Genomic DNA, 11,819 nt, shown 5'->3' with positions numbered 1-11,819 from the left:
TTGACTTCTCGATTTTGATTATGATTTGCTTTCAGGGTCTGTTATTGTTTCGTTAAGTCTCTTGACCAACATAAAATTATTTCTCTATCAAATACATCAAGCCATTCATCCGTTTTGTGAGTGCCAATTAGTTGAGGTGATAAAATCTTGGGTTAAAAATTAGACGTTTAGGGTTTGAACCCGCACCGCTCACATTAATTGGACAACAAAGTAAATGGTCAATTTTGGTTTTGCACCAACACGTAAATCTGCACAACTATCCGAAAAAGCAAGAAAATTAGATTCATTGGTTGATGTGCTTCTTCTCAGAGTTTCCGCGAAGTTGATAAATATGCAATGAATTGACCCTTTGTTATTTGGCTCTAATATAAATATTACATGGACTTATTGAACGAAACGTATTGTTATTGTCTACAAGTATGTTGTGTCATTACAAATCAATAAGCTAATGACACTTGGAAACCTTTATCTCAGGTAATTATTATTGTCCATCCAAAATTTGCGTGGCAGTGTTCTCAGCCGTTGGCCGAAAAAGCTTGCAAAATCAGAATAACTAGCTTAATTATACCAATGAAATTCTTTCATTAATCTTTCTTGTCGCGTCAAGTCACTCTCTGGAAAGGCACCTCCGGGAGATTGATATTTTCTCTCTACAGTTTGAAATGTTTTCCATTTAATATCTCTTTCAAATTTTACAATATTTCAATCACTCTTGTGATGTCGAAATCCAAAAAAAAAAATGATGAGTTTTTCAACGAAAGCTTTTGTATTTGGGGTTGGGAACTACAGAGTACAAACACTCTCACGAGTCAAGAGGGTGATTGGTCATGCGTGGGGCATGCAAAGTTATTATTGTGGCGAAGACTTTGGGATATTATTGAGTACGGTTTGTTGAATACGTGTTCATTAGTTAATTAGTTTAAAATTAAGTTGAGTAGTGATTATTTTATTTTGAATAATCTTTGATTATTTTGTTGCCATTAAATAGTGGTTAATGTTCTATTTCTTAAGGATATTTTTTAGGAATTAGGAATAGTTGTTAATTTTTTGTATTTAAATTTTTTGATAATCATTAATTAGAGGAGCTGAATTCAATTAAAATTATTGTGATTTTTTCTTACCCTAAGAGAATATTATCGTTACTATATAATTTACGGCTTTGATTGGGACCTATTCGAGGGTAAGTGTTAAACTTTGAAATCTGTCGAGAGAAGGGGTCACGTCATTCTCCCACCTATAATTATATATGTTAGTCTTGTCCATGGATGTAAAATGAATGCAGGCGGAGACGTAACTAGAAAGTCGGAGGTCAAAAGTAAAATAATCACAATGTCAATTTTTATGAGACTCGGGTTTTGGATTCCAACTTCGACAAGTTGCGTGAGTGAGTGAGTAAATAATAATAATAATTGGGGGAAAAAAAACTTATCTATCATGCCTTCTTGGCATGATAGATAAGCACTGTCCCATTATATTTGTCTGATTTTGTTGGAAGTTGCGAAGAAATATTAATCATTGTCAATTGAAAGTTCTTTTTTTATTTTTTATTTGTCTAATTTTGTTGGTATATATAGTGATTTTGAACAAAAGAAAATTTTAAAATTTTTTATTCAAGTTTATTTTATTTGAGTTGTTCTTGAAACAAGGATGCCAATGTCAATTGGTACTGTGCTCGAATGCCTGCATGTATATTTTGTTAATTTGGCGGGAAGAAATTGATTTAGGTGTGTGCGATGTCGATCATTTGAGCTTGGTTACTAATATTACTCCATAATTTATAATCAATTATTGAATTAATTTGATCATTAAGGGTATATAAGTTATTTCACCTGATTTGTGTTTTCAAAAGATTTAAATCTTATGACTAACATCAAAATTAAGGTTAAAATAGTAAAATTATAAATAAAGTTAACACCGTTATAATTATAGGGGGTTTGGACCTATTTTAAAATCTAAGGAGGATTTCACTTAATTTCTCCAAACAACATAAAGATAATCCCTATTTTCCTTAGTGAAGAGGCAAATGATTTGTATAATACAATGTGCATTTGTCCTTTGTATCAAAGAAAATATGAAACATAAAACTAAACATTTTTCTTGAACGCATAGAACGTGGACATCGACTCTGACACTTTTGTTTGACGCACTAGAGTTTTTCTTATATTTTGACTATTAGGATTTGGCTATGATTCTTGTCCATTAATGCTGTAGAGAAGGAGATAAAAATCTTTTAAGAAAAATCAATGGATTATGTTGTGGGAAAGACTTCAGATTTTGGTATATCCAACCTTATAGACTAGCTATGGAGTTGGGAAACTCTATTATACCTGTAACTTTAAGTAACTCCTCATTGCAACCACATGTCACACAACTCAGCATTTATTTTATTATTTTATAGGATGAGGCTATTTGAACTCATATTTATATTATTTATATCTATTTTATAATAAAATTTTATCTCACAAAAACATCCTCTTATATAATTACGAAACCATCCTCTTTAATTTCTTATCTCTCTTGCATCCGGCTTTGTGTATATTTTCTCATTAAATTGATTTTTGTTAAGGTAGAAAAATGCTATTCCATGAAATTATACAATTTATTAATAGCTAATTCAATTATAGATGCTATCAAAATTAAAAATTATCTCTTGGTTACCATAAGAAAATTGATTTTTTTTTTCCAGAAAGCAATTATGAACTACCATTCCTTCCCGGTCCAAAATATTTGCAGGTGAACCAATATTTTTTAAGGCACCAGTTTCATATCTTAAAAATGTTTGCAATTGATCAACTCATTAACTTTCCTGTTGGGGTGAAAAAAAAAATGCATCAAAATAGTTACCGTTATAACTTCTATCTATTCTTGTATTTGGAAAGATATTTGCTATATTTATTATTTTTTGGGTTAGATTGAGGAGATAATTTTTTCCCCCCCACTCCAAAAGTATTAGAATTTTCGGCAAAATTCTTGCTGGTTGTTGCAATTTCAGATTTCATTTATACTCGTGTGGAAGCATTTTTTAGAAGCAAATGCATGAGAGAAGACGATAAATGAAGAAGGATTAGTTTTGGAACATATGAGGGTTTGTTGAGTAAAAATGGATGTTTTCAATTATAGCAATGAGTCTATAAAGAAGAGTTTTAAGGAGTAAAAAATTAAGTTCAAATAGCCTCACCCCTACTTTATGTAAGTAAGTTATTATATTCTAATTAGGGGTGGGCATGGTTCGGTCCGGTTCGGTTCGGATCGAAATTAAGCAGAACCGATTTAAGTTGGTTATTTTATAAAAAGAAGTAAAGAACCAAATAAGAACCGAACTCAATAAAAACCGAACATAAACGGATCTTTTCGGATCGGTTCGGTTTTTTCAGTTTTGGGCCTAGTGGACTTATTTTGAATTTCTAATTTTTTAGCCCATTAACCCTTATGAATGTAATAATTTTTTTCAACAATTAATTTATCCTAATTTCATTACAAATATTAACAATAAATACAAAGTATTCAAAACATATGTTATCACTAATTTATGAATTATAACATATATATATACCCGTAATCGTGTGTGTGCATGTCTATTTTTGTTATCTTATGCAACCAATTAAAATTTAACACGTGTCTATTTAAATAAAATTCTAAGAATAATCTGGTTTTTCGGTTCAGCTGAGTGAACCGAATACCGAACCTGCATTTCGTTTTTTTTTTACAAACCATATATTTCGGTTATTTTTTAAAATTAAAATCAATTCGAACGGTACAATTTGGATCGATTCGGTTCAATTTTCTCTAGTGCACGGCTTTTTTGCCCACCCCTAATTCTAGTTCTCAATTCCAAAATTTTGACAGTAGTGACATTTTGTTTCTTTTCAAATCGCGGCATTTCCGTTTTCTTATAATAAAGGGCTTGGTATAAAAAGAAATTGGGCTGATCTCGCCTTTCAATGGCTGGGCCCACAAAATACGAGGCCCATGATCGTTGAGAGCGGATTAATGAATCACAGCCACGCGACCCGCGTGGGGCTTTTGAAAATTGAAACGAACCGAAAGGAAATAGGGATCCCTCTACCGCCTGTCCAAAATTCAAAACTTTCAATGTGTGTATTCCGATCTCCATCTCAATCACACATTTGATTGGAGAAGGAACAACATTCATGGAGCCACCGGGTATGAAGCTGATTATGGTCCGGGGCCCACGCTCGGGCGAAACCATAGAATTCAAACCCGGATCCAAAATCCGAATCGGCCGAATCGTGCGCGGCAACGATGTCACCATCAAGGACGACGGCATCTCGTCTAAGCACCTCATTATCGAATCCGTGTCGGGTAAATGGACCATCCAAGACCTGGATTCCTGCAACGGCACCTTTCTCAACTCTACGACGCTTCCACCCAACACCCCCTTCGATCTCCGCGAAAACGACACCATCAAACTCGGAGATTGCACCACCATCTCGGTCCAGATGATCACGATGGACAGCCAGGATGAGTCGGTCGCGAAGCCGAAGAGGAATCCGAGGCGTCAAGCGAATGTGCCCGGGACTTCCAGCGTGAGGGCGACTAGGGGTCGTAAGAAGGCGGAGGCGGAACCCGTCGAGACTTTGGGATTAGAAGGTGGACAGATTGAGGATCAGAGTAGAATTAACAAAAAGGGTAGGGGGAGGAACAAGAATTTACAAGAAATGCCACCGCAGAGTGTCGAAGTTCAAGTTGAAAGTAAGGAGAATTTGGAACTAGAAGAGGGTGGAGAGATTGAGAGTGAGAGTAAAATTACCAAAAAGGGTAGGGGAAGGAGCAAAGATTTACAGGAAATGCCACTGGATGGCGGCAAAGTTAAAATTGAGAGTGAAGAGAATTTGGAACCTCTTGAAGTACTTGGAGTTCAAGTTGATGGTAAAGAAAATTTTAGACCAGGTAAGGAAACATCGAAGAAGTGTCAAGTTCAAGTTGATGGTAAGGAAAAGACGAATGTGACCCTGATTGCTGGTGCGAGAGTCACTCGGAGTCGGATGAACGCATTGAATTTGGGATTTGATTGTGGAGAGACGGCGGCGACTGAGAGTAAAATTACTCGAAACGGTAGAGGAAGGAAGAAGAAATTACAGGAAATGCCACCACAGAGTAGTAGTGAAGTTGAAACTGAAGGGAAGGAACGTCTGGTTCCAGAAGAAGTATCAAAGACTTGTGAAGTTCAAGCTGATGGTAACGAAAACTTGAGATCAGAGGAAGTGGCCAAAGAGGGAGATGCTAAAGAAACTTGTGATAAGGTTGAGGATAAAGTGGACAATGGGGTTCAAGAGCAGAAGGTGGATTTGGCGAAGATGACACTGGGGGAGTGGTTTGATTATATGGAGGTTTATTTGCGGAAGCAGATCCTTAATACAACAGAGGAGATGATAGAGGAGATGAAAAGTAAAGCTGAGAGAGTTCACCAGTACATGATTGAGGAGAAGAAGAAGAAGAAGATGGATAACCTTTGAGAGATATGCACATTATTATTCATTTTTGGTAGTTTTAGAAATATGTATTTGTGTTTCCTCTGATTTTATTGTTAATGCAAATGTTAATGTTGTTGTTGCACAGTGTATCTTTATGTCGCACACGTTTATCACTTCGGACTTCCTAGATGTTATGCAATAAGTAGTTCCCTTGTGTAAGTACCATTACTGTTTGAAGTATCCGTAGAGGAGGGAAACTTTCACTTGCCTATGAGATTAGTTATTGTTGTAAGCAACTTACCATGCTTGAGTACTTAAAATTAGGATAATGAATGTGACAGAAGCTGGAAAGAGTCACTAATTATGCTAGAGTAGAATTAGCACGTATTAGGATTAGGATAGGTCCTTGTTATCAACTATTAATCCTCTTGTGCCAGCGAAGTTCTGTATATTCTAAGTCATTTCTTAGATGGGCTTATAGTTATTTGATCTGATGAATCTGTGACCAATGAAATATATCTGTGGATGAAACATAGTGTATCATCAGATAAGCAACAAATACTATGTTGTTAGATAAGTGGTAATACTGTCCTGATTTTTCCAACTTCTTTGGTGATAATGTTTTGTTAAGTTGAAATTGACAATAATATAGTCATCAGTCCTCCCAAATCACAAAGACTTACATATATTGTGATTTTAAATATTCTTTTCAGGGGCAGCTTCTGGAACAATGGCCAGATATGGTGCTAAATTTGAAAGGATAATCTCCTCATGTTGGTCCAAGGGAGTGCAAAGTGCACTTTGCAGCTAAGTTCACTGAGCCACTGATTTTCTGAGAATCAAGTCTGATGGTATTATTCTCTGTTGATTTTTGTACCTAGTCTATTTTTGGTAAATGCCTTGGCTTCCAAATGTTCCTGTTAGTTGAAATCTCCTCCCAACTTCATGGATAACTGTTTAACATAATTTGTAAAATCTAGCTTACTAACACAATCTGACTGAGAACTCAAGGATGGTTTCAGTTTATGATTTTTGCATTTCTGATGGTACCCTTTAAATTTTATAAAATGCTGCAGTTGATTCCTTGAAGTTGTCTGTTATGCCTTTATTTAGATTTGGGGTCAGGGTTCATCGTAGTTCGTGCACATAATGCTTAAGTGATTTGGTAAACACTATCACTAAAGACCGGAACATATGAACTTTCTCTAGTATAAAAACTTCACTTTCAAATTATTCTTGAGTTATTTAAACTATGTACTGCATTTGTTCCTAATTTTAAGGATAAACTGGAGAGTAAAGGAGAATTTTTAATTTTGAAGAAAAATATGAATGGTTAAAATTTTGCTCGGAATCTTCACGCAGACCTGTGCATGTCTTTTTAAATGATGAGTGAAGTTTTTAATATTGAAGCAGGCCGGGGAAGGGGCATTCAAGGTTTGGTTTTATTTGCCTTTACTTTTCCAATTTTGAAGTCAAAAAGTTTGTCCCGTACTTATTCGGATCAGGTAAACTTAACTTCTGTGAAGTTGATTTTTTTTTTTTCAGTTTTATGATAAAATATCAATTGAGGTAACCATTTTTTAGTTGGCACGGTTAAATTTTAATTCAATGGTTGGCTGATGTGGCAGTCCCTATTGAAAACTCATTTTAATTATTGAAACTTTATGATCTTCACTTTACATATTTCCAAAAACGATCCATTCCTTACATCTAGCCGTATTGAAAAGTCACCATACCGGAAGGCACCAGGTTGCAGTCTCCAGTGAGCGGAAAATTTTTTCCACTCATTGTTGCCTTCCTTGGTGGACTAAGAAAAGCCATCAGTTTGATTTGAAAGCCAGCAAATTGCAAATTCACTTCTGTATAAGGAGACTAAACAAGAGAAGAACTTGTAAGTTCCAACAGATTCTGATTTCTGATTGGTCAGCTCCTGTGCTGGAACAAAATATCTATGAAGCACCCTGTGGCTCTTAATCATTGTTCCAAATATTTAAAAGGAGACGAGGCAGGTCATGGGCTCAAGCATAAGATAAAGCAAACACTTGCAACCAAGTTTAGAAATGGATAGCCCTCTGCCTCTCCATGTATGCCATGTTAATAATCTTTCAGTGATAATTAACAAGCTACATGCACTCTTGCATTGCATAGCTATAGGTTTCCTGATATACTATAGAGCCTCCTATCTCTTCCAAGAAAAAAGAGCAACACCAATCATGCCATGGCTTCTAATCTTTGCCTCAGAGCTGCTTCTTTCCTTTATATGGCTCCTAGGCCGTGCTTATCTTTGGCATCCAGTTTCTCGAACTGTATTCCCGGAAAGATTGTTGGAAGATGACAAACTTCCGCCAATTGATGTGTTTATATGCACCGCAGATCCAGAAAAGGAACCTACTATTGGTGTGATGAATACTGTGTTATCAGCAATGGCACTGGATTATCCAGCGGACAAACTTCACGTATATTTATCTGATGATGGGGGCTCTCCTATAACTTTACATGGTATGAGGGAGGCTTGTAGGTTTGCAAAATGGTGGCTCCTAGGCCGTGCTTATCTTTGGCATCCAGTTTCTCGAACTGTATTCCCGGAAAGATTGTTGGAAGATGACAAACTTCCGCCAATTGATGTGTTTATATGCACCGCAGATCCAGAAAAGGAACCTACTATTGGTGTGATGAATACTGTGTTATCAGCAATGGCACTGGATTATCCAGCGGACAAACTTCACGTATATTTATCTGATGATGGGGGCTCTCCTATAACTTTACATGGTATGAGGGAGGCTTGTAGGTTTGCAAAATGGTGGATCCCCTTTTGTAGGAGATATCAAATCAAGACAATATGCCCACAAGCTTATTTTTCTGAAGCATACAGCGATGATTATTTTGGTGATAGTGAGTTTATGGTAGAGAAAAAGAAGATTAAGGTATGTTGAAATAAATTATGGTGCTACTATCTAAAAATTTTTCGTGCTTTTTATTGATTTTTAACAAGAGTGCTGTACAATTGTACTTGAATACAATTTAATCCGAAAGGGAATGAGCGTGGATGATACTTGATATGTTACAAAATTTGGTAATAGGAAAAGTATGAAATGTTTGAGGAACATGTGACGAAGGCTGTAGAAGATGGAGAATATGGGAACAGCCAAAACCACTCTACTATTATTGAGGTAGCTTTCTGTCATACTCTGCCACTTACAAATTTAAGTTACTTAAATAACATCTAATTCAATTGGATTCCAGCAGATAATACAAGAGACTTTCGGTGAGAGTGAGACAATTAGGCAAGCAGATCTTGTTGAAATGCCTTTGCTTGTTTATGTTTCTCGTGAGAAAAGGCCTGAACATCTTCATCATTTCAAGGCTGGAGCCCTCAATGTTCTTGTATGAATCAATATACGCACAACCTACAGATTATGCTTGTTTGTATGTAAAATGCTCTGATTAACATTGTTCAAGCTTGCAGCTTCGTGTCTCTGGCGTGATAAGCAATTCTCCCTACATATTGGGGCTGGACTGTGATATGTACTGCAATGATCCAACTTCAGCTAGGCAAGCAATGTGTTTCCACCTTGACCCAAAAATCTCTTCGTCCTTAGCATTCGTTCAGTTCCCTCAGAAATTCCATAATATCAATAAGTATGATATCTACGATGGACGGTTTAGATCTGCATATTGCGTAAGTAAATTAAAGCCTATCTACTATCACCTTATGCAGATAAATGAGCAAATATTAAACCACTAGATGTAGCAATTATGTACATATAAGGTTTTGTTATTTATGCATTCCACAATCAAGGTGCAATGGCAAGGGATGGATGGGTTGAAGGGACCAGTCTTGTCTGGCACCGGCTATTATATAAAGAGGGAGTCACTATATGGCGATTTCACACATACTGGTACCTCCTTTTGCCGACTTTCTTGCAAATTGATGTTAAAAATTCAAAAATAAATAGCATTTCCACCCTTTTAAGTCTTGTCTCTATTGGACATCATGAAATTTTTAGCATAAAAAATTAAAGTCAGCAATCTAAAGTCCTAAAGATGGTTGAAGAATACAGCTCATTAATCGATAGTAACTTTTTATTTTTTATTTTTTTGGTTTAATGAACAGATATTGACATTTTAGAACTTAAAGACACTTTCGGAAAATCCAATGTGCTCATCAATTCCCTCCATCAAAGCTACAAGCGAAACAATGCCAACGGTGAAAACTTTTCCAGCGTTTTGCGACAGGAGACTGAAGTTTTAGCCTCCTGCAGTTATGAGCATCAAACAAAATGGGGTGAAGAGGCAAGCATCAAGCATACCAACTTATACATAGTCAAGTCTTAATTGCATTGCTAAATCATTATCACATAGCATAACACATCACCCTCTCCTTGTGTTTGATATCAGGTAGGCATTTTGTATCAATCTGTTTCGGAAGATTTATTTACAGGATTCATTTTACACTGCAAAGGCTGGACCTCGACGTATCTTACCCCATTCAGACCACAGTTTCTGGGTACTTCAACCACAAATTTGAACGATCTGCTGATTCAAGGTACCAGATGGGGCTCTGGGTTGACTGATGTTGGTCTTTCAAGATTCTGCCCTTTACTTTATGGACCATCAAGGATGTCTTTACTTCAGAGCATGTGCTATGGAGAGCTATCTTTCTTCCCTCTTCTTTATTGCTTGCCTCTATGGTGTCTTGCTACTCTTCCTCAGTTGTGTCTGTTAAATGGCATCTCTCTGTACCCTGAGGTAACAACTAATCCTAAGAGTGCCGTCAAAAACATTGAAAACTTACCTGCTGAACAAGCTGTTGATAATTTTATAGACAGTAAAATAGATTATCATATTTTTTCCTTTTTCGCAGGTTTCAAGCCCATTCTTTACCGTATTTTCATTCATTTTCATATCAGCGATTTGTAAACACTTGCAAGAGGTCATTCCACTGGAGGTTCAATCTATGCATGGAGAAATGAGCAGAGAATTTGGATGATAAAGTCTGTCACAGCTCATTTCTATGGAAGTATGGATGCTATTTTGAAACTTCTTGGCTTGAGGAAAGCCAGTTTCCTGCCAACCAACAAGGTTTTGGATAAAGAACAAGTCAAAAGATATGAAATGGGCCAATTTGATTTTCAAACATCCTCTATGTTTCTTGTTCCAATGGTTTCTTTGATGATTCTGAACATGGCAGCCTTGCTTTGTGGCTTTATCAGAATAATTGCTGTGGGCAACTGGGACAAGTTGTTTCCGCAACTGTTGCTCTCACTCTACATCTTGATCATCAATTTTGCAATTGTTGAAGGGATGATAGTGAGAAAGGACAAGGGAAGAATTTCACCATCAGCCATTTTATTATCAAGTGTATTTTTCATGATTTTCTTGTTCTTTGGATCTATCATTCTTATGTAATTATAAGCAAAATGTAGAGTGTTTCATTTTATCCTAATTGCCACAAACAAAGCAAATAAAATAATTAAAGTTTTGTTTGGTATTGAGGTGAGGTGATGTGGAAAAAAAATTATAAATATAAAAAAAATTAATAGTATGTAGTAAATATAATATTTAAGTAATAGTTTTGATAAAATTAGTAAAGATATAATATATTTTTCATCATATAAGTATAAAATCAATTCAATTTAGTTTTCAAGTTACTGTAATTAGTTTTTATCAAATACTTTAAAAATTACAGCTATTCAACTCGAATTCTAAATAGAACTAAAATTTCGTTAAGAAAAGAAAATATTTTTGCAATGATATTGAAATATTATAGTTATTATATCTTTTTTTTCCCCAATTACAATGTATAATATTGGTTATAGAACCTTGAAATCTCAAACATAACAAAGACTCGAGAGACAGTCTTTAAGTGATTCGGACATATCGTATTGTTTTATCACCATCTACGCAAACTTTTCAACTTCGCCGCTTATTGCTCGCAGTGCACGTTTACAAGATTAAGCTCTTAAGTGAAACCTCCATCAATGCTTGGGCAGCACAATTACATTTTGCGGATACACAGTTAATACATAAGTATTAAGGGTCCACTACCACCATGAAAAGAAGTTTTTACAAATATTTACAAGCATGTATATTAATAGATAGAAGATAAATAAAAAATTATTTTAAATTATACGGCATTCATCAATTGATTGAAAAAATAATAAAATTAATTCACTTGATTTTGTTAAGAATTATCAACAGTTTTATTAGTGACATATCATTGAAGATAAAATTTAAGATAAATAATTTGAAATTCTATGATTACTCTTATGAACATATATAAGATGTTTATATTCAATTATTGTAATTGGGAATCTCTTCAATTATTTAATTAGCAAGAGAATAATTTAAGTCGAACATAGAAGTTGGAACTAAAACACGCAC

The 11,819-nt window shown here is 35.3% G+C and overlaps 1 protein-coding gene and 1 pseudogene across 1 annotated transcript; both read left to right on the top strand.

Moving 5' to 3' along the window:
- Positions 1-4,039: 4,039 nt before the first annotated feature.
- LOC18032879 (FHA domain-containing protein At4g14490) lies at positions 4,040-6,862 on the top strand. The gene is made up of 2 exons (XM_024179587.1): positions 4,040-6,286; positions 6,849-6,862. Exon 1 carries the CDS (start codon positions 4,152-4,154, stop codon positions 5,475-5,477), a length of 1,326 nt encoding a protein of 441 aa, XP_024035355.1. The 5' UTR covers positions 4,040-4,151; the 3' UTR covers positions 5,478-6,286; positions 6,849-6,862.
- LOC18032896 lies at positions 6,274-10,882 on the top strand (annotated as a pseudogene).
- The last annotated feature ends 937 nt before the right edge of the window (positions 10,883-11,819 follow it).

The sequence above is a fragment of the Citrus clementina genome, unplaced genomic scaffold (genome assembly GCF_000493195.1).
Source record: "Citrus clementina cultivar Clemenules unplaced genomic scaffold, Citrus_clementina_v1.0 scaffold_9, whole genome shotgun sequence".
In the NCBI taxonomy this organism is placed as follows: Eukaryota; Viridiplantae; Streptophyta; class Magnoliopsida; order Sapindales; family Rutaceae; genus Citrus; species Citrus x clementina.
The sequence above is the reverse complement of the archived record's forward strand: the minus strand, read 5'-3'. Positions and strand labels throughout refer to the sequence as shown.